This window comes from Pinus tabuliformis, chromosome J (assembly GCF_031772625.1).
Source record: "Pinus tabuliformis cultivar Carrire ecotype Pingquan chromosome J, CPIR1, whole genome shotgun sequence".
Taxonomy (NCBI): Eukaryota; Viridiplantae; Streptophyta; class Pinopsida; order Pinales; family Pinaceae; genus Pinus; species Pinus tabuliformis.
Genome location: NC_142295.1, coordinates 1,120,776,710 through 1,120,801,626, shown reverse-complemented (window position 1 = coordinate 1,120,801,626; position 24,917 = coordinate 1,120,776,710). Strand labels below are relative to the sequence as shown.

Sequence of the window (24,917 nt, the reverse complement as noted above, 5' to 3'; positions counted from 1 at the left end):
CTATGCAACCCTTGAAGAGGGAAATCAACATTTGGGACATATTATTATGCGCAAAGGAGTTCCATGAGTTAAGATTTGAAACCTTGACCATGGACAAGTACGTGAAGCAGTTTACCTCCCTATTACGATATGTCCCATACATGCAAGATGAAAAAGCTAAAATTCAACATTTTATTAGCAGTTTACCCAACTTCATGAAGGAAAAGTTAGAATTTGATTATACTAGAACAATGGATGATTCGGTGTGAAAGGCCCATATATGTTATTAGCAAATGAAGTAGAAGAACGAGGGTCGGAAAGGAGCCATTGGCAAGAAAATGAGGAACTTACCCCCAAAAAGACAACTGAAAGTCGCAAATAGTAGAAATAAGCAGCAAAGAACTTTTAGAAAATTTGCAAGGAATCTACCCAAAATCCTAGCTTACACTGAGAATAGATAGACATGTGGATTTAGTAAACCTGCTACTGATCAACTACCAAAACAACCTCTGCAATGTTGGGGATGTGGGGAATCTCATTACTACAAGAATTGTTTGCACAAGGCCAGAACAAAAAAACTCTCAAAGATGCAAGAGGCCTCCACAGTTGGAGACGTAGCAAGGAGCATGCCCAAAGTTAATGCTGCTCTAGATGATCACTAAGCAGAATACCATCCCACCATGATCGAGTAAGAAGGTATGATTTCTGATCAACCTATTTCTGTTTTATTTATTACAGGCGCTAGCCTAAGCTACATTAGTCCTAAAGTGGTAGAGAAATGTCAGCTACAAAGTAGTAAATTTAAGAAATCTTGGCTAGTTCAACTAGCCACCAGAACGAAGAGAAGCGTGTCGGAAAAAATAGAAAACTACCCTATAATAGTTTCAGGACATCCCATCCATGTTGATCTGAATATACTCCCCTTAGGTTCATGTGATGTATCAATAGGGAAGGACTGGTTGGAAGGGTGTTGGTCCCTAGTTGATTATAAAGAAAAATATGTAAGCTATCTCACAGAGTTGGGATAGCGAAAGGAAATTCAAGGAATCAAGAAAAACCTTAAATTACGTCCTATTACCGCTAACCATCTTGGAAGATGCACTAGAGAGGGTTGCCAGATTTATGTTGTCTAGGTAGCATACACAAATGACTGAAATGAGATGACTTCATTGGAGAATATTCTTGTGATTCAAGATTTCGTGGATGTGTTCGTTGAATCCCTCCAGGGGTTGCCACATAGACGTGATATTGATTTTACCATTGAGTTAATAGAACTCAAAATTCAGCGTCAGGAACTTTTGGATAAATGATACATCACCCTAGTATCTCTTTGGGGAGCTCCTATGCTATTTGTACAAAAGAAGGACGGGACCTTAAGACTATGCATTGATTATCGACAGCGAAATAAACTAATGGTAAAAAATAAGTACCCTTTTCCCCGTATTGACGATTTATTTGATCAAGTTCAGGGGGGTAGCGTATTTTCAAAAATCAACTTAAGGTCTGGTTATCATCAGATCAGAATAGAGGATGAAAACATTTGCAAAACTGCATTCCAAACTTGTTATAGTCACTACGAGTTCATGGTACTACCTTTCGGCCTTACCAATGCTCCATCCACTTTCATGAGCCTGATGCATGGCATTTTTCAGCCATTTCTAGATAAGTTTGTACTGATTTTTATTGATGATATACTGATTTATTCAAAAAATCAGGAGGAGCATGAGAAGCACTTAAGGACAGTATTGTAGATTTTGTGAGATAATCAATTGTACGCAAAGTATAGTAAGTGTGATTTTTACAAAATACAAATTCAGTACTTATGCCATGTTATATCAGCAGAGGGAATAGTGGTGGATCCAGAAAAGATCAAAACTATTATGGAATGGACCACTCTGAAAAACATTGCTGACATAAGATCCTTTTTGGGCTTGGAAGCTTATTACCACTGATTCATTAAAGGATTTTCAAAAATATCTTTTCCTCTGACCTCATTACAGAAAAAGGGGCATGCCTTCCTCTAGACAACAGAATGTCAGCAAAGTTTTGAGCAACTGAAACAATTACTTACTACCGCACCGATGCTAAAGGTAGCAGATCCAGAAAAATCATTTGTGGTATGCAGCCCCAAGATCAATCAAGGTGTGTGAGAAAAAATGTTGCCATTGATGTGCACATCTACTACAGGGCTTCCAAGGTCTAAATACTTTGGGAAAATTACCTGCCCCAGCATTAAGTCGGACAACTTCCCAATGACATTAATGGTAGGGGTGTCTCTTTTTCACCTTTGTGGATGTTTGAAACAATTCTCTTTAATTAGTTTGTTGTAAATAGGTACATCCTTAATGGCTTGGAGAAGTGGAATTTTGACACAGATTTTTCAATTCACCCAAAAGTTCATTCTCTTCTAGGGTTGGCTAGACTGGATGAGTTAATCTTTCAGGAAAGGGTGGTGGATTCACTCTAGGAATACTTTCCTCTATCTCCACCTCACTCTCCCTAGGTTGAGATGGAGGTTAGTTGTCCTGGAGTACTCTCCCAGACCTTAGGTTGATTTCCTGAATTTCCACAACATAAGACGGGTAGGATGTCTCTCCACTGTATACTTGTTGTGCTTGTCTGTTGTTTGGGTTCGGATTTGGCTGGGTAGGCATCTAAGGTTTTTTAGGTGGACCAGGGTGTAAAAGTTGTGGTTGAGTAGGAGGTGAAGGCAATAAAGCTGGAGCGTTGTGGTATGGGGGCCTCCACCCCTAAGGTGGTGCATTCCACTGAGTCTGTGGAGGAATATATGGCTGAAAAGGTTGGATGGTTCATTAGGAATGGTACTGAAGTACAAAAGACTAAGGAGAAGGTGTAGACTAGGAGGGATGAGCAGGGAGGCCCCAAGCGAGAATGGATGTGTTTTGATTAGGGTTGTAATATGCATAGGATGACCCTTGCATGCCTTGATGGTACAACCAAGGCCCATGAGGTCTCCTTTGATTTATGTAGCAAAGTTTTTCAGTCACCCCTTCAATTCCATGATACACAACTTTTAGTTCACGTGGAGAAGGGCACTTGTCAATGGAGTGGTTTTCTTCATAGATCGAGCATATTTCTATCATGTTTAATGGACCTTCATTCCTAAACTACCTCCTTGTCCGTCTAGGGTAGAAGATGGCTAATTCTCTCTCTGCTTCCTCTTGCTTTCTCTTGATGTGCATAGTGTCCATCTGTAGGGCAAGGATTTGCAGCATTTCTCTCTTAAAATCTTTCATCATATTTCCAATTTCACCTTTTATGGAGGTGTTGGAATAGGATGAGCTGGCCATTGGTTCACTACCCCTATCCTTTTTCCCAATTTCCCTAGAATGGCTCTTAAAGACAGTCTTGATATCTTCATAGGGTAGCTAGTAGATGTCCCCTACTGCTAGTAGGTTTAGGGTATCCAGAAGATCTTCCCTGACCCCCAAGAGAGGAGTAGCTTCAGTGACTCAATATCAAGTGTGCACTTGGCCCTTTTGTAGCTAAGTTGGAATCAGTCTTCATAATCCTCTAGGGATTCATCATGCCCCAAGGTCATTCTAAAAATTTCCTCTTTAGTGTCTTTGGACTTGCAGTAGTCCCGATACTTGTTTTTGAAGGCTTGCTACATCTGAGCCTAGGTTGTGATGATATCCACATGTAAACCCATGAACCAGCGCAACGCTGCATCCTTGAGAGTGGATGGGAATATTTTGAACTTCAGATCATCAGTGGTGTAATCATAAGTTCTGCATATGATAGTGAAGTCAAACAAGAAAATATCTGGATCTTCTGAGGTTAGGTCATGGAAATGAGGAAGAGTATAGGGGCTTATACATTTCATCTTGGTATCCCCATTAGTTTCTCTGATGGGAAAATCACCCTCAATTATTTCTCTATCCCCTCTGTCATTTCTATTTTCAGCCATTAGGTCAGTTGGAATGGGTTCTCCTTCTTCTTCTCCCCCTGTAGGCTCTTTAAAAATATCTGGTTGTTTGTCTAAGGGATCCTCCAATTCACATCCACCGAAGAAGAGGGAAGGTTGGCTGTTTGAAGTAATGGGGGTATTTGGTAGAAATTTTCCTAAGTTATCCCTATTCCTACGAGGCATGAAAGAAAAGTTTTTTTTGTGTGTTTTTTTTCAAGCTTTAAGACTAATTGCAGAATTGAAATAACAAATTGAATTGAAACTAACTGCTGAATGAAATCCCACTTACGGAATGGAAAAGAAAGAAAACCAAGTTACAATTACTTTTGTAGAAATGAATCTAATGGCAGAATGTCAGAGATAAGAAATGGAAGAAAGAAAGCATAAATCACACTTTACTCAGACACCTCCCTGGAAACAGCGCCAAAAGGTGATGAGCACCAATATTGCAACAAGGATGTTGCAACTCATGGGGCTACCAACTTTACTTTATCAACCCAAGGTTTGTACAAACTTGGAGGTGACAGTGTTGTATACACAAGAAGATGCAATGGGTCCACTCTTTGTCACTGTTGAGCTAGCGATGGACCACTATGGTTTCTCAAACTAGCGTTCTATTGATTCAAAAGAAGCTTGATTACCAATGAAGAAAGGGGAATTTTTCACTAATTGGGAGAATTGAAATATTGCCTACTACAGTAAGGAAAGACTAAAATCAACGCTTTAAACACACCACTCATCTAACTAATTGTTAGTATATATTGCTTCAAAATGATTCTAAGATAACATGTGTGTAATCCTTACTGTCCTAGGCATGCAATCTAAAATAACCAAACATTCTACGGTTATGCATATGAATGAACATAATAACTCTTTTTTTCCTTTTCGTCCCTTTTTTGAGAAAATGTGAATGCTAAATCTTCTTGGTGATGTGGTAGGTGGGTTAGAGATGGTGGTGAAAGGTCAGATGGCTTGGGAGGCAAGTATGGGTATTCTCCTATCTTCCTGGATGCTTTTTCCACACATTAGCCTTAAAAAATGCCACTGCAGGTCGTCCTATAGAATGTCCTAATGCTCCTACGTGATCCCTTGTATTCCTATAGGATCCGGCCGAGAGAAATAGGAGTGATTTGAAAGGTGGTATAGGGCTTAGGGAAGGTGAATGATGGAATAAATAAGGTAAGGGATTGGCTAGGACTTCTTCAGAGCTCAAAACAGAGTTTGTAAGATTGTTGGATTTGCTCAACAAACCTGGAAAGTTGTTCTTATGGAATAATGAATTGGTTGAGGGACCTAGTGGCTTTTGGTGATCATGGATGAATGAAGTTAGGCTGGGGTTGCTGGCATGAGATCTTCCTACATTATTGAAATTCCTTCAATACATACGTCACTGGAATTTATCCATGAATCATGTCAAACAAGAAAGATTTTCAATCAACTTAAGAAAACATAATTTCATTATCTAGTTGCCTAGTTCATGCATGGAAATACTTGCAGAGTATTGTGAAACACCATGAGATCTAATACAAAGCTGAAGATATCAGAAATGACAATTGAAACCTATTCTTGAAAACTGAAAAGATGTTGGCCTAAGTAGCAGAAACCCTAACTTCCATAAGAAATCAGAATTTTGTCTTTTTGGGGTTGAATAGGAGTTTTTCCTAAAACCATGGTCCCTGTAGGGAGGAGTGAGGCCAAATCCACCTGCTATCAACCTTTTTGGTATTTCTTTATCTTTCTAACCTACTGCTAAAGCAATGCACAAATGGAAGCAAACTAATCAAATTCACAACTACTTGCAATGAAACAATGGTAAAACCAATTCAACAACTAATCTATGAAATAACCTAAACATAAAAGTACAAGAAGAGGAGCCTTTGCTGCTAGGGTTGGGCCCTAACCTAAGAGCTTCAACCCTCTAAGTCAAATCAGTGTTGGATCAAGGAAATTCTCATTCTCATTATCATATCACAAAAATTACATAACAATGTTTTGCCACAAGACTTGAACTCGAAAATGCTTAGTGCTTTTACATAAAAAAATATGAATCCTAATGAGGCTCTAGGCCTCCTTATTTATACAACTGAAGTCTCCAATGACTTCCTTAAATATAGGGAGGCTTGGCTTCCAAACTCAAGATGAACGAGCTCTTAACTATCACTGGCTCAGCTGCCCATGCTCTCCATGACTCGACTGCTTGCAACTCCGAGCTAGTGTGATTTGATTGAGGAATATTCGAATGAGGGAGGATTTAATGAGGAGGATATATCTCCTATAATCTCTCCTCCTTGTCTCATTCGAGTTTCTTCCCTTAATTAGCCAAAATTACCATGATTTTCTCTCAAAACCCTGCAATCAATGCACATTAGACCACTATACATAACCTCTTACTTTTACTCATCTCATTAAGAAAAATATAATTAAAACATGTAAGGAATTATGATAATAGTTGATTTTAATAAGCTTGGAGGTGTATTAAGGTCAATATAGTTACCCAATTATGAGGCTCATCACCGGTTTTGGCATGATACATGGTAAATCATAAGGAAGGAGTCTCATTTTATGAACAAGTGATCCAAGTTTGGATTGCGTTAAAGCATGAGAGACTAGTCTCGATTTAGGGCTTAATGATCCGAGATTGGATTGCAGTAAATCCCGAGAGACAAGGAGACAAAAAATTCCTCAAGGATAGTGATGGATTCTAGATGGCATTCCAAGTTTGATTCAATTTTGATCGGAGCACCAGTTTTGGTGTGATCACAATTTGGTGAGGGTGGAGGTAGTTTAACCTCTAGATTCCCTTAGTTGATTTTGGATTGGTTTTTCCATGAGATCCCACAATCATCCCTGGAATATGGCATGGGGTGACTAGTTGAAAGAAAGATTTTATTCAACCATGTCTACAGTTGGTTGGTACATGGAAGTCCAAAACCTGGTCGGATTTAACAATGATTAATGAAAGCTAACTTCTCTTTATTTTGCAGTTATTTATATGTGGATTTAATTGTTATTATATCTCTGATATTTACATGGTTTTATGCTAGTTATAAGCATGGTTAATTGATTGGTTCATGTCATGGTTATTTCATGTATTTACTTCTGAATGTTAAAATGATGGATGCACTAGCTAATTTATGTTATAAAAGTTCAATGGAGAAGGTGGTGATCCTTATTGTCATGTTTCATAAGTGTTTTCAGTCATTCATTCTCTGTCTTGTCTCATAGACCTATAGGTTGCATTGATGCCAAGTGTTTAACAGAATGTCAGTCCCGGTTAGGGATGGTCAGGCTTAGTCCTCAGGTTGATTTCTAGTTTATTAGCTTTGTGGTCATGTCTCTGATGGATTCTAGAACTTATAACAAGTTATGGGAAATGGCTGGAATTATGGGCTAGGAAAGTGTCATGAATTCCACATACGTTGGCACAAGTATGATGAGAAAAGTCCCAGGACGCTGGCTTGCAGGCCTGTGAGAGCATCCAGAGGTCCCTAGATGTTGGCATGTCTATAGCATGAGAGCTTCCAAAGGTTAAGATGCATAAAAGATCAGTGGGAACCAGGGGCAGGATGTATGAGTGGCTAATATGTCTCCTAGGGTTGTTATTGTTGATGTGTAAGGTTTGGTTGATGTGTTATGTCGATTTCAATTTCCTTAAGGTCACCAAGGAGGTTGAATCCCTTATAGTGGCCTCTCTCGTCACATGTTTACCCCGGTTGGCCAGTTACTTGCGTATATGTGGGAGGAGGGAGATTACAGAATAATTACAAGTAACAGGTTGCATGTGTGATTTCCTAGCTAGTTTAAGAACACATGGTACATGGATGTATCTATTTGGTTCCCTTCTTGTCATTGGAATGAGTTTTTCCAGGTGTGACAATGTTTTCATCCTTGCCTTGCCATTTCTAGATAGCCATGGTGTGATGGGGTTATTTTTCTTATTTAAGCTTTAGATTCCAAATGGTTTTGGAATTAGGTGAGGTGGTTCCAGGAAAATTCCCAAGGGCCTAGGAATCCCTTGACTGGTTTTGGTGAGATTGCAGTAAATCTTGATTTTGGAGATGGGTAAATTCCTCAAGGTATTGGTGAATAAATATGGAGGAATCCAAGCTTGTTCTGGGCTTAGTGATACCTTGACCGGTTTTGGCATGATTGCAGTAAAGCCTGGTGGTTTATGATTTTTTTTGGGCCTAGGAATCCCTTGATCGATTTTGGTAGTATTGTGGTAAATCCTGGTTGTTTATGCCCTTGTTTGGGCCTAGGACTCCCTTGACCAGTTTTGGCGAGATTACGGTAAATCCTAAGGGTTTAGGTAGTTTGATCTCTAGGAAGCCCTGGTATATTTGGTCTTGAGTCCCACATTCATGCTTGGGATATGGCACGAGGGTGATTAGCTAAAACAAATATTTTGTTCAACCCAATCTATGGTCGAGTTGTACGTGGAAGACCCTAACTTGGTTGGATTTTGCATATGTTAAAAGTAGCTCTTTTCCTATTGTATTACATGAGTATTTGTACTTGCTATTATGTGGCTTTGATGGTTGTTCTATCATGGTTATTATTCTAGTTATATGTTGGTTATAAGCATGGTTTCATAACAGGTTCTAGCTATGGCTCTTTATATATTTGATTTATTGATGATTGGTTAATGAATGCATGAGCTAATAGATGTTGTTGCAACTATTATGAGAGGGAATTAGACCTTCTTGATGATTCTAATATAAGTATCCAACCCCTATGTTTAGATATGCATTCATGACCTGCAGATTACATGTTTCAATGTGTTTGAAAAAATTACTATCATGGATAGCCTTGGTTAGGTTAAGTTTATGGTTCAAATTTGTATATTTATCTGTTTCGTTGAGCTACTTATCATTCTAAAAAGTCTCATTGAGTTTTGCACAGTGGTCTCAACGCTGGCCTAGAATTTAGGCTCAAAATGCGGGACTGTACCATCTGAAATGAACATTTTAGGTCACAACCATTGGAAACTAGTATTGTGCATGCGATTTGAGGCCCTCAACCACATGAATGCATTTTCATGCATGCGGTTGGGAGCCCATGTTAGTAAAAGTTTATTCCAACTCAGGATTTGGGCACTCGGAGTGGTTGGTTGGCTCTTAGGTGTCTTGTAGCTTCTAAGGAAGGTTAGTATGGTTCGAGTTTATCAGTTCCACTTCCTTAACTGTATTTTGGAGGCTGAATCATGTTATAGTATCCCTAAGGTCATGTCTACCCCAATAGGTTGCTAAAAGCAGCTAAATGTGGGAGATGGCGTTGTAGGTTTTAACCACATACAGAAATTACCTGCATATGAATTCTAAAACACAGAAAATAAACAGTACGAAAGCGTAACACATAAAACACATATACACAGAGATTTTACCCTAGATCCCAAAACCGAGACTACCAGCTTGATTTTTCATTATATTCCTTTTAATGTTATAATACATATTTATACATGCCGAAGCATCCAATACCATGGACTGAAAACCATCGCGTCCAAAACCATGTGTGAAATATCATGCACAAAACCATAGGTAGGTCCACCCAACCTAATATAGGGTCCAAAAACAAATTTTCTCAGACCCCATAGAGTGGGGTTACCTGCACCCCTCAAATCCCCTGTGACCCCCCCCTCTACGCAATCGACACAACAAAGGGGGGACTCCGGCCCCCTTCTAACCCCCTAGTTAACTATGTGGGCTAGTCATGGAAAGAATATAACACAACCCAACATTCTCCCACTATTTGTTTTGTTTCCAAGGAGGGCACAAGAGAGCTTAGTCATTTATCCAGCCCTGCAACACCCATTGTTTCTCTACACCAAGAGAACTTCTCAGAGCTCACAAATTTTGTCAATGCAACTGTAGTATTCTTAAAAGTGCCCACCTTTACCAGCAACACCTTTTTGTCTTCTATCATATCCCTCACAAAGTGATACTGAACATCAATGTGCTTTGTCTTTGAATGATATGCAGGGTTCTTTTCCAAGAAAATTGCACTTTGATTTTCACAGTCTATCCTTATAGCTCCCTGTACTAACCCCATACTTGAACACAATCTTTGAAACCAAACTGCTTCCTTTCTTACATGAGTGGCTACCATGTATTCTGCCTCTGTAGTTGATAGAACCACTACAAATTGTTTCTTACTCATCCAACTGACTGCACCTCCAAATAGGTTAAACACATACCCACTTGTAGATCTTCTTTGATCCAGATCTCCAGCCCAGTCTGCATCAACAAAGCCACGAATATCCAACACTCTGTCCAATCTTGATCTTCCTTGGTAGCACAAACCATAATCACTAGTGCCATACAAATACCTGAAAACCCGCGTCACTGTTGTACAGTGCTCCTTCCCTGGTTTTGTCATAAACCTGCTCAATACTCCCACTACATGTGCAATGTCTAGTCTAGTATAGACCATCGGATACATCGGGCTACCGACTACACTTGCATATGGAACACAAGACATATCCTCTTCCTCTTCTTGTGTCTTCGGACATTGTTCAGCAAATAACTTTACACCTACAGGAATAGGAACCTTCACCAGTTTACTATCCTGCATATTAAACCTCTGCAATATTGTCTCGACATACTTCCTCTGGTTTAACTAGAGCTTCCTCTTTGTCCGATCTCTTTTAATTTCCATGCCGAAAATATAGTTTACAACACCAATATCTTTCATGTCGAATTTGGAGGAAAATTGGGTCTTTAAATCCTAGATAATTTCTTTGTCATTTCCAACTAGCAACATATCATCCACATACAAGACCACATAAATAACAGGGTCACCAACTAATTTAAAATACACACCTTGATCTGCTTTACTTCTGGTGACGCCTAGTCCCCGTATAAATGTATCAAATTTCTGATACCACATCCTTGGTGACTATTTTAACCCATACAGAGACTTCTCTATTTTAACCCATACAGAGACTTCTTTAACTTGCATACCAGTTCTTTCTTACCCTTCACCACAAAACCTTCAGGTTGCTTCATGTAGATCTCCTCTTCCATATCCCTATGAAGAAATGATGTCTTCACATCCATCTGTTCTACCTCAAAATCAAAAGCAGAAGCAATAGATAAAAGTAATCTAATAGAAGTTACCTTGGCAACAAGAGAAAAATTATCACCAAAATCAATTCCCGACACTTGGGAATAACCTTTTGCTACCAACCGAGCTTTGTATTTCTCCACATTTCCTTTTGCATTTGTCTTCTTCTTGAACACCCATTTGCTGCCAATGGGTTTCCTTCTAGCCATCAACTCCACCAGATCCCAAGCCTCATTTTTGTGCAAAGATGCCATTTCATCAACCATGGCCTCTTTCCAAAGTTTTCTATCCTCTAAATCTACTACTTCCTTCACAGTTATGGGATCATCATCAGTAATAGATAAAGAAAAATTTGAACAGAAAGCAGATGGACTATAGCTTTTTGGCTGCCTTCTTTCTCCAACTGATCTTATCGGACCCAGAGTTTGTGGCTCTTCATCTTCTGATTCCTTCTTTGTTGTAGAGTCTGATTCTTCCTCCATTAGCTCAAACTCTATCTTCTCAGGTTCCTTTGGTTGTACTTCATGTTTAATAACATCTTTCACATCTTTGAACACCACATCTCAACTATACACAACCTTCCTTGTTACTAGGTTCCAATGCTTATAACCCTTTAAACTATCCTTATACCCAATAAAGATGCACTTTTCAGATTTACTATCCAACTTGGTTCTTTTCTCCTTTGGAACATGTACATATGCATCACATACAAATACCCTCAGATGTGAAAGAGAAGGTTTCTTACCAATCCATACCTCTTGTGGAGTCTTATCTTCTAATGCTGATGAAGGTGATCTATTGACCAGGTAACATGCAATCTCCACCACCTCTACCCAAAATTCTTGTCCTAAATCATCACCACTGAGCATGCTTCTTGCCCTTTCCATCAATATCTTGTTCATTCTTTCTGCAACTCCATTTTTCTGAGGTGTATATGGAACAGTCTTCTGCCATTCTCTACCACACTTCTTACAGAATTCTTCAAATTCCTTACTACAAAACTCTCCACCGTTATTTGTCCTCAACACCTTTATCTTCTTCTCTGCTTGGTTTTCCACCAGAGCCTTAAATTCTTTAAACCTGTCAAAGACTTCAGATTTCTTCTTAAGGAAATATATCCATGTATTCCTTGAGAAGTCATCTATAAATGTACATAGTACACAGAATTACCCAGTGATGGAACCTTCACAGGTCCAAACACATCACTGTGAACAAGCTCTAATATATGTTTCGTCGTCTTACCACCAGAGGGGAAAGTCATCAGATTCAGCTTCCCATATACACAATTTTCACAAAAATCAAAATCCAGAGAGCTATTACTCATACATTCTACCATACCTTTACCATGAAGTATTCGAAGGCCCTTCTCTCTAATATGTCCAAGCCTTTGATGCCACAACGTGTTCTTCTCTCTAGAGACCACTAGATTTTCTGCTCCACTTTCAGGAACCACAGAACTGTTGCACCCATCAATAACAGTGCTATCTTGTAGCTTGTACAGAGTTCCAATCCGAACTCCCCGCATCAATACCAGTGCTTCCCAAACCATTTTGTAGGTATCCTTCTCAAACATTGTTTTTACACTTGCATCATCTAGCTTGCTTACAGAAATCAGATTTTTGGCCAATGCAGGAATATGTAGAATACCCGAAAGTTTTCTAACCCTTCCACCTTGCAACTTCAACTTTACTTTTCTGCGACCAACAATTCTAGCCTTCCTATCATCCCCTAAGAAGACATCACCACCATCGAATTTCTCATACTCACAAAACCACTCTCTATGGGGAGTGAAGTGAAAGGATGCACCTGAGTCAGTCAACCATGCCTCATGATCTACATGTGTACTTGAAGAAGCTAAGTACACATCCCGACCTTCATCTGAGGTGGTTTTCACCACTGCAGAAGGAGCATCATCAGATCCCTTTCCTTTGTCAGGAGCTTTAGATTTACAGTCTCTTTTGTAGTTCCCTTCCTTTCCGCATTTCCAGCACACCACCTTTATAGGTTTTCCTAGATATTTAGATCTCCCTCTAGATTTAGATCTCCTAATCGATGACTTATTTTTGTTTTTGTTCTGGGACCGTCCTCGTATAGAAAAGGCATCACCATTCAGGCTCTCCATATTTTTCCATCTCATCTCCTCCGTCAGCGAGGATGAGACTATTTCATCAAACTGCAAGGCAGTTGCATTGCTACCTATTGCAATAACCAGAATATCCCACGAATCTGGTAGAGAACACAACAAACTGATGCACTTATCTTCATATGAAATTTTGATATCAACAGACGATAACTGACTTACCACAGTATTAAATGCATTCAGATGCTATATCACCAAGTCTCCATCTTTCATCCTTAGGTTATACAGCTTTTTCCGTAGGAACAATTTATTCACCAGAGACTTAGATTGGTACAAAGTCACTAACTTTTCCCACAAAGCCTTCACCATAGCTTCCCTTGATACATTCAATAATACTGAATCTGAGACACAATCGTATTGTGTTCTTTGCCTTCCGATCCAACTTCTTCCATTCTTCATCGGACACTCTCGTTGGTTTAATACCCGAATCTACCATGATCCACTGATCTTTATCCACCAACAGATCCACCATCTTGAGTTTCCAAAACTCAAAACTCTGACCATTAAATTTCTCGATCTCTATCTTTCCATTTCTCGCCATCTTCTTTCACCACCAAAATCGATCTCGCAGATCTCCCACTAAATAGGGTCTACCACAGGCTCGAGCAAAACCCCTCAGCAATAAAGACGTCCCCTTGAAGCCAAAACAGCTCTGATAACAAATGTAGGTTTTAACCCCATATAGAAATTACCTGCATACGAATTCTAATACACAGAAAATAAACAATGCGAGAGAATAACACATAAAACACATATACACAGAGATTTTCCCCTGTATCCCAAAACCGAGACTGCCAGCTTCATTTTTCATTATATTCCTTTCAATTTTATAATACATTTTTATGCATGCCGAAGCATCTAATACCATGGACCTAAAACCATTGCGTCCAAAACCATGTGTGAAACATCATGCACAAAACCATAAGTAGGTCCACCCAACCTAATATAGGGTCCAAAGACAAATTTTCCCAGACCCCATAGAGTGGGGTTACCTGCAACCCTCAAACCCCTTATGACCACCCCTCTACACAATCAGCACAACAAAGGGGGGCCTCCACCCCCCTTCTAACCCCCCAGTTAATTATGTGGGCTAGTCGTGGAAAGAATATAACACAACCCAACAGGCGTTACAAGGAACCAATTATATTTTTAGTCTCATACAACTAGTTCAGTGTATTTGAGGTTTCCTTAGAGGTCTTACAGTCACGAATGTGAGTAATTATATTATCTTTCACATATATTCTTAATAATACACTTGCTTTATTCTCACGCTTCTCCTAGCCGTGCCTTCGACAACACTTGGTTTTTCTTCTTCTCCCTTTGTGATTGTCCAAACAACATATCCTTCCATCAGAGTCTGCAACTTAAATTCCAATTGACCTAATTTGAGCAATCCAACTTATTAACCCCATTCAGGTAAGTCTCAGGTAGATTAGTCATTTTAACAGAAAATACCAATCTTCAACAATGCCCGGCTTCTTGCTCCGCACTTCACAAGCACCACCAACAAGATCCAAATATATAAATCCAAAACAAAACTAGAAAGAGACTACAACGAAGAGTGCACTTCTCTCAATAGCTTCAAAAATGGAGCTCAATTAATATCATACACAAAAGAATGAAGCCTTATAAACAAATATACATGCTTCTTAGACTTCAAAACAAATATACCACGTGGCTACCATGAAACCCCATTTAAGAAAATATGAAGCCCAAGACAATAAACCTCACTTGGAGGGAACATGGTGTCCAATCCCACCCCTCACAGTCTCCATACAAATCCTGGAGGAAGAAAAAAATGTAGCTGCGAAAGCTCAGTGGACTGTAAATGAGATGACAGTTATAAATTAAAAGAAATGTGGCTCATCACACTTTTTGATGCATAGATCGTGCATTGCATGGTGAAGATTTTGAATTTTATAAGTGTGGCATCTCCATCGCACTCTTCGATTAGTGTTGTGTGCTTTGATCCTATAAAAAATAACCATTTTTTTATTATTTGCAGCCTCTCCTCAGCCACACTATCAATCTCATAACATCGCCACCTCTCTGCACTTTCACACCTTCCTTTTCCTCGATGGCTCACTTCTAGTACACAACACGAGTGCCATGATTAATAGATGAGCCAAAAGTGATTCTATTGTGTAATATTTGGAACCGACTATAGGGAAGAAGTCATGCCTCTCCCCGGTGTGGTTTCACATTGCTAATTAGTCTGCTTACCAATTGCATTCAAAAAATGAACATAAAATTATGATCGGGGTCTCCATATAGTAGGAATTTCACCATAGAGATTACTCAACAATCATAGTTGAACTATTCAGAAACTCAACGTAAAATTTTGATCAGGGTCTCCATATGAGCATGCATTCCACTGTAGAGATTACCCAATAATCACAGTTGAGTCGAGTTAAGTTTAAATCCTACACGCACTATCGTCGGTTACCGAGTTATGAAGATGAATCAGTGCATGTATTCACGACTTTCTCCTTCCACATTAGTCATAGCATGAAATCACCAAATCATAAATTGACTCTGTAATCACTAAAACAACGCGACAAGCATTGATCTTCTAGTTGGTTTCACTAGAAATATAGATTGACAAGTATGATCTCTCGTGGGAATGGTCAAACTCAGATTTTGTCACCATCCACGTCTGTACCTATCACAAGCAATCAAACCACACGAAATAGTAGTGAAAGTAATAACAAATAGAACATAAGTAAATATTTTTATAAAAATACAACTTTTATTAGTGAGATAAGCAAATTTATCATTTAAATATTAAATATTTCATTTAATATAAATATAAAATACAACATTACCAATAATTTCAAACAATATTTGTTGGACAATATCCATCAACATCTATTTCATGATCCGAGTGACAAATCTTCCATCACATGCTTTATCAAGAGAGCAATTAAAAAGCTTTCACAATATTCTTAGAGAAATTCCAAAATGAATATAGCAACTAATTGGAGTTATAGATCATTTATCAACGGTCAAACTTACAAAATGCTAATTCAAATTGGAATTCCCTTAGACATTGATTCAGTAGTTTACCAACACATTAGCTAATTTCTTAACACATTTTTTTATTTTTTTAAGCTCTTTATATGATAATAGTAACTCCGATTTTGAATTTCTTTATGAGAAAAACCCTTCAAGCAAGACACGACCCCATCCGGGAAAATTATAATAAGACGAAGGAAAATTATTTTATTTTTGGCACGTTAATTTTACTATATGAGATTTAAAAAAAAGACTTTTAAAGATGTGTATAATTTTTATTTTATTTTATTTTATGTGGATTTATTTATTATTTAAAATATATTTTTAAATTAAATAAACGAATGATTTCAAAATCACAATTCAAATTTAACCGATAAATATATCCTAAAATGACTCTGAAATCCTTGAAAAAAAACCACACTATTGAAAAAAATTATTCCAAACCAAAACACTCAACTTGCTAGTCAAATCACAAAATTGGAACCTCCATCAACACCTTCTACCTTATTGATCTCGACCTAGGTCATATTCATTACCTGCCCATGACAGCCCATGACCACAGAGAAGGCATGTTTGGCTTATGAGCCCCATTCTACAACCCGACAATTTTAACAACGGTAAAGATGGTTATGATATTAATTATGTTTTGTTTATATATATATTATAGAATTCATATTTTTTAATTTTTTTATTTTTATTTTTAAAAAATAAATGTCAATTTTTTATAAACATAATTTATTTACATATTTTTTTATACTAAATTATAAAATATATTCACAATAAATGAAAAAATCAAATACCTGTTAATTAACAAGGTCTTTCTGGCATAGTAAAAAAATAATGAAACTATAAGATCATTATAGTTAGTTAATATGTTTTGTAAAATTAATCTTTTGGTTCACACTTAAAAACTCATGGGAGAAGAAATTACACAACACCCAAATTGTTTTGAATAGTAATAAATAAGAATGTTACCATGCTCTGGATGAGGAGTTGTCACCCAACCAAATTTCTGTTTATTTGTTATAATTGTTTTTAAATTAAAATGTACTAATATTCCCAAAAAATATTGAAAATATATATGAATATTCAATATATAACATATCATATACCATTTATATACCACATCTATTTAATTTTTTAATTTAATAATATTGTTTAATAATTGTCTAATTTAATTTACTATATATAATTAAAGAAAAAGAAAAAGTATTTCTTGTTGCCAACAATCTTTTTTTGTAAGGCATAAATAAATTGATTCTATAAATAGAAAACCTTTGATCTAAGATAGCTACATAGTTTTCTATTTATTAAAATTAGATAAAGAAAAATACTTTGGAATCCCAATTTATATTACTTAAATTGTTATTTAAAAGATTAATTTTCATCTACCAATACTACAATACTAAAATTCCATATTGACATTTAATTTAAAGCAAATTCTTACCATATTAACATTTAATTTGAAGCAAAACAAAATTTTCACCCAAATTTTCTACTACTCTACTCATTTAAAGGCTTGTGAACTGGCTCTTTTAATAGCATCAGCGAATCGGTCGGATTGTATTGAAAGCCCAAAATCAACAATTTTCATCCCAACGAGATGATTATAACTGATTTTAATTCAATTTATTTTCGAGTGATATAGGAATGACAGCGGCAGCAGAAATAATGAGAGCTTAATCAGACCTTATCTGTCTGCACCAATGAAAAGATGAATAAATAAAATTTTAAATTAAAAAAAAAAAAAAATTATATTAATTTTCTAATATTTACCTTTACAGATTAGATATTGCTAATTTAATTTTTAACCAAAGCTGATTAATTCAGTTTTCAACGTATTATGGAATGCCTAATCTCTAGACTTCTTTTTTCACTATGGCAATTGTGTTTATCATCCGCAAAACAATAATAGATCTTCTTGTTCACGCCAGAGAAAACGCATAAACCGTACCCCGCTTTTACGAAGGTTCGATGAAGCAGATTTACTCGTAAAGGTGGTGAAGATGCATTTTGCGAGGCGCTGCCATGATTTAATTATGCACGTGGGTTTCGCTGAGATTGAAAGTGATCTCATAATTGAAAAATAAAAATATATTTATTCTTATAAACTGGTACATGGAAAATATTTGACCAGTACCAATTTAAGGAATGGCTTAGATGCTTTATTTCTTGTACAAGTTTGATGATAGTACCAATTTAAAGAATGGCTTAGATACTTTATTTCTTGTACAAGTTTGATGATAGGATGTACAAGATTCGATTATTGATTTGATCTTTATTCTTGATATTTCAAATTATAATAATTTATTTATTTGTTTTGTTTTATCTTTAGCTTTTCTTTTAATTGTTGTTTGTGAGACCGGCACTGGTATGACTGGGGCCACGGAAATAATCATAGTTTAATAAAACCCAATTGCTCTGTACTAATCAGAAAGTGAATAAATAAAATTTTAAAAAATAATTTATATTAATTTTCTAATATTTACCTTTACATATTAGTGGTTTAATTTTTATTCAAAACTGATTAATTCAGTTTTACCTCTGCCGCAGCATGTAACAAGACAACATATAGATTTAACCTATTGAATGCCAACATATCAAAACAATCAAATCCTTACTCATAGCGTTTACGGACCACGCTACTTAACACTTTCAGTGTCAACTATGAATTCGCACTAGAGAAACATGCTGTCTTTGCAAAGTTTAATATTTTATTCGAAGATATATTTTTTTCCAAATTCAATTGTTTGTTGTAAATGTGGCGGTGGAGGATTTAAAATTCTTTTCGGAAAATTATAATATTATATAATTATAGAGCGTTACGTATTTTATGGTAAAAATGTTACTGTCTATAAATTTGATGGTCAAAATTTAAGCATGTTAAGCATTGGTGTGGTTTAAATTGGGTGTGATCGCCAAGCCTAGTCAAGGTTGCTAAAAGGTTAAGTATGTCACTTATCTTGGGACTCATATTAAAGTGCTATGGTGAAAAGGTCACGTGTTCAAACACCATGGGCAAAAATGTAGCCATGCTAATGCTAAGGGCTGGTGTGATTTGAAGCAATGTGATCCCCTCGTGATTTTGATGGCTTAAATGCCCATTGGTTGAAGTCAAACCACAGGTATGCCAATCATATTTAAACTCACATTACCTAACCAAAAAAAATATTAATTTAATAAGAAAAATTTAATATATAATAATATAGTCAAATTTATTTCATATAAGTGTTTTAAGTTTTTTTTTAATGTTATAGTTTACTTGAAATTTTTATAATCAAATTTATTTTGAATTTGATAAATATTTTTGAAAATCATAAATTTAAATTTTCTATATTCTAAATGTCCTGAATTCTTTTTATGATATTGAATTCATATATATATATATATAACTCATTTTAAGTAACAAAATATTATGATTTAAACCAAAAAAAATTATAACTCTATCCAAATCCTGAAAGTTTTTTATGATATTAAATTAAAATTCATTTCAAGTAAAAAAAACCATAATTTAAACCAAAATTATAACGAGATCCAAAACGTGAAAGTTTTTTATGATATTCAATTGGAAGTTTTTTTTTTATAATATTGAATTCAGAGTTAAAAAAACTCATTTTAAGTAACAAAATATCATAATTTAAAAAAAAAAAATCGTAACTCTATCCAAAACCTAAAATAGTTAGAAGTTTATTAAAAAATTCAAATTTTAATTAAAAAAAAAAACACACAAATAGTCACACTCTCTCAACAATCGCAGTTACACTTTCTCAATCGCGTGAACAGTACACGGGGATATTATATATATGTGACTCATACGATTGTTACACTTTCTCAATCGCGTGAACAGTACACGGGGATATTATATATATGTGACTCATACATCTCATACATTTCAATTTGGAGGAGATGGATACAACTGAATTGGATTCTGCATAGTTTCAGGAATAATTTCCGTCGTCTGAATCCACCTCCGGCAGCCGTTCAGAATCGCCCAAAGATATAAAGTCCGGCTGTGATCCACTGAAATTTCCTTTGTTCCTCCTTTGGAATAGAACGGGATGGCAGAATCGCCCAAAGATATAGAGTCCGGCTGCTGTGAACAGAAGACCTCTCTGGACAAGAAATTGAGAAACTTCGCCTTCATCCTAGCTCTTCTCGAGAAGGGAGCCAGCACGCTTGGAACGATGAACTTCATTTGGGCTACTGCCGTTCTCCTTGGAGGCTTCTCACAATCATTGAAAAGTATAGACTTCTGGTACGTCAGCCTAATATTAGTGGTAGAGGGTCTTCGCATCTTATGCCGACACGGCGAGCTGGCGACCCGACGGTCATGGCCCCCTCATTCCAGGCTCATATTAATAATACGTCTGTATTCGCTTGTGATACAAGAACTTTCGGCGCTTGCATGCGTCGCCTTGTCTCTGTCACGTATATTTAAGCAACAGTACGGGACCGACCGTAATCTGAATCGAAGTCGGGCTCTCAATCTTTTCTACGGGCTGTCCGCAGGGGAATCGATTGTGACTCTGCTCGGATTTATTGTCAGAGGCTACCTTGACTACTCGGCAATTCTCCCGCCCAACGAAGAAACATCATCCTGCAAAAGGATCATTGACATCCTGTTTGATGTATATAGGAAAATCATGTTCTCTATTGCCGTAGGAAAAGGATGGCGCTCGGCGTTAAAAGAAGATGGCTTCGACGATTCTCAGCTCAACACGGTTCTGCTTTTTTTCTGGGATACATATTGTCGGTGCATGAATGAAAGCGTTTTCGACGGCTTGAAGATGGATTTTGTGTCATACAGCGTGGAGCTGCTGCAGTCCATACATCATTTCGATCAGCTGACGGGGGCTCGACTCCTATCCGTGTTTGTGAAGTCAGGTCGGCTTCCTTCAGAGAAGTTGAGGGTGATCGGAACAACGCCAGGCGTGTTGAACATGTTGATCGAGATGCTTAATTGGGAGAAACCTCGGGAGCAGGAGATTCGAGAAGTGGCTGGAGAGATCATCTACAAATTGGTGGAGATACCCCGAAATCGCATTCGGGTGATGGTCCTTCCTGAGTCCATGGAATCCATAACCTCCTTTCTGTACGATAGAAACAAGGTTGAAATTCATTCGACTAAGTACCAGGATCAGTTCCCAGATAAAAATATATATAAATACTCAGATTTCACTTTGCTGGGGCTACGGATATTGAAAATCTTGGCCAACGACCCCGACAACTGCGCTAAGATCGGAACCAACAAAGGGCTACTTTGCAAAATTATCAAATTAAATCCAGAGGCGTCGGAATCGGAAATCCTAGGGCATTTGAAGGTCACGCCGATTGAGACGCTGGCAAGTCTGGCTCGCAAAGGGGACGTCCGTGGGAACATCGAGGTTACCAGTGGCTTTGAAGCTGATCATTCCGATGATCCTAATTCACAATCGCTTTCTATTCAGGTTAATTAGATCTCGCTACTTTTTCATTAATGAAAATAAAATAGTCTAATAAGTAATAATTATATCGCGCTGTAATTATGAAATCTTCCATTAGCCTGAATCTACGAACAAGGTATAGCTATAGTTAAATATTCCTCATAAGTTGTTCTCTATTTTTCAATCCAAAGGAGTAGTCTCATACTCCGACTACGCGTTTTTCAATTAGTGAAAACAAAACGTTGTGCTACAATTCCCAAGTTTATGGCGCTGTGGCTGTCGTTCTGGATTTAGTATTACATCAATTTCCATTGCATTGCATTTTGTAGAAACAAAGTTTTGTTTAGAAAATACTGTTGTTCTGGATTTCGCAGTAGATCAATTTCCAGTGCATTGCAGTTTGTAGTGACAATGTTTTGTTAAGAAAATACGGAAGCACACTATATGAGGCCGGTCTGCTTGCTGCAGTGTGAAATGTATCTTGCAGTTTTTATTTTTTTATAATGTGTTTTCTTGTGATTGCACCGGTTAAATTTTGAAACGGTTTAAGCTCCTCTTTTTCCGTAAAAAATTATTAGCTTAAAATTTATAAGAAAATATTAAAATAACTCTAAACGGTTTATAAAAAAAATTTTAACCTTCAAAAATTTCTATCCTTAAAATCTTTATTGAAGAGCTATATGGTTTATGGTTAAATGTATTTTTATTTTCAAATATGTTAAATAGTAGAGGATGATCATTTATTGTTAGATGTATTTTTATTTTCAAATATGTTAAATAGTATAGGATGATCATTTATGGTTAGATGTATTTTTATCTCCAAAATTATTAAATACTGGAAGATGTAAAGTTTTATGCTAGGTATATTTATTATTGTGTATTAGATTTAATTTTAAATTAATTAATCATTTATTAATTATGGTATACTATTTTTATATCTATAATTTATGAGTTTAGATTTATTTTAAAATGTATTATATATTATTATTATTATTTAGTTTTAAAATTATGGTCAAGCTAGATATCGCATTTCGGTATGAGATTTTTGTTTATTGGACAAGGGACCTATTTCTGTACAGTGATTTGATTAATTTCAAAATAAGAATTACTAATTTATTGAGATTCAACCAAATAATTTTAGTTAAAATAGAAAAATTTATCTTAACTTCAGATTTATCAAGCATCTAAATGGATTAAATCTCTCAATATGTCAGTCTTTTTTTAAGTGTTAAATATGAGAAAAGGTTTGCAACTTGAGAGATTTTATCCCTCTTAGTGCTTGATAAATTTGGAGCTAAGATTGATCTAAGCTAGTTAAAAAAAAAGCCCAATATGCCTTCTCACATAATCTCATAAGAGAATGGTACTCAAAAGAAAATAACTCGTCTCTATTTTAAATTAAATCAGAGACCAAGAAGATGCATGAATCCTTGATTTACAAGAAAAAAAACTAAACAAACATGATCACTATTTATCCTTCTAAATTTTACTAACCAAAAGAGGTTTTATGGACAGACAATACTATTTCTAGAATTAGAAACAATGAAACATATTTGATGAGAATGTTCCTTTGTAAGATCTGATTAGCCTCTAATTAAGTCTCAATTCAGTGACATTCTCTAAAACTATTTAGATTGACTAGCGCTAAGATCGGATCCAAGAAAGGGCTACTTTGCAAAATCATCGAATTAAATCCCGAGGCGTCGGAATCGGAAATAGTAAGGCATTTGAAAATCACGCCGATTGAGAAGCTGGAAAGTCTTGCTTGCCAACAGCATGACTGCGACAACATCGAAGCCGAGCGTTCCGATGATCCGAATTTATAATCGGTTGATAGTCAGGTTTAGATTTCTCTACTTTTTAGTTAATGAAAATAAAGTACTGTAATAATGGATTATATCGCGCTATAATTGTGAAATCTTCTATTAGCTTGAATCTACAAACAATTTATAGTCATACTTTAAAATTCCGCACAAGTTGTTTCCTATTTTTCAATCCAATGGAGCAGTCTGATAGTTTTTCAGGATTTAGGGCGCTGTGGTTGTTGTTCACGATTTAACATTACGTCAATTTTCATTGTATTGGATTTGGCAGTAACAAAGTTCTGCTAATAAAATATAATCTCGTTTGATGCAGAGTAAATGAGGACGGTCTGCTTACACATATAGAATTACAAGGGGCCTTTTTGTCGAGGGGCTAAATTTTGTGGATGGCTTAATTTCCCTTTTTATTTTACTTTAAGAAGTAAAAATTTCATAGAAACTATAATTATTGAAAAATTGAATTTTTATAAATTGAAACTATATACTAGGGACGAATAAAATTAGTCAAAATTTCTTTATATAATATTATTACATTTTTCATTTTTATAAAATGATTGTATTATTTAATAGTTTAAATATCAGGGTCTAAAAATTAGAATGAAATTCTAATTTTCAAATAAATTTGTAATTTTTCAATAAATTATATAATTTATAATAAAATTATTGTAATTATTTTATAGTTTACCTATTAAAAATAAATAATTTTTAAAATAATTTTTTACATTAATTTAAACCAAAAAACTATGTAATTTATAGTTAGATGTATTTTAATTTCCAAATTTATTAATTAGTGAAGTGTGCGAAATTCTTATGTGAAATATATTTATTAGTATGTAATATGTTTAATTTTAAGTTTATTAATTATGTGAAATATATTTATCAGTATGTAATATGTTTAATTTTAAATTTATTCATTGTGATGGGGTATATTTGATAGGTATAATTTATTAGTTTAAATTTATTTTAATTATTAAAATGAATAAAATGGAATTAAAATGTAATTTTTTTAAATATTTATTTTAAAGATTTTAAAATAAAATGAATTTATTTTAAAATAGATGTATATATATGAGAAATTTTTACGAGTTTTTTTACATGGAATATTGGATAGCTTATTGTTCTATTAACAACTATAGTAAGAATTAATAATTTATTGGAATTCAATTAGATAAATCCAACTAAATTAGAATTAGAGCAGAAACAAAGTATGTTTACAATTTATTCAAACCTATTGAGCTTTAAGGTATCTCCCAAGTTTAAATCTATTCAAGCCATTCAAAGTTATAGAGTGTTATTGTGGATGAAGTCACCCTACTCTCCATTTACATATTTTAGCCAAGAGAGTATCGACAAGAAGAATTGGCCACTCATCAATAGGAGGAAACAATCCAGTCCAAGGTCCCTTAATAACCTAGGTTGCTTAGGATAGTTGCACCTAATGACTTTTAGACGTCCATTAGCCTAATATTTCTTCTTCTAAGGAGAAATAAATCATTAAAGCCCACATGATTCTAAGGCCTCAATGCAATATAAATCTAAAAGGT

At 35.8% G+C, this 24,917-nt stretch overlaps 1 protein-coding gene across 1 annotated transcript; it reads left to right on the top strand.

The window, feature by feature from the left end:
• The first annotated feature begins 20,185 nt into the window (after nucleotides 1-20,185).
• LOC149231005 (uncharacterized) lies at nucleotides 20,186-21,583 on the top strand. Its single transcript, XM_089381509.1, has one exon. It carries the CDS (start codon nucleotides 20,186-20,188, stop codon nucleotides 21,581-21,583), a length of 1,398 nt encoding a protein of 465 aa, XP_089237635.1.
• Nucleotides 21,584-24,917: the final 3,334 nt, after the last annotated feature.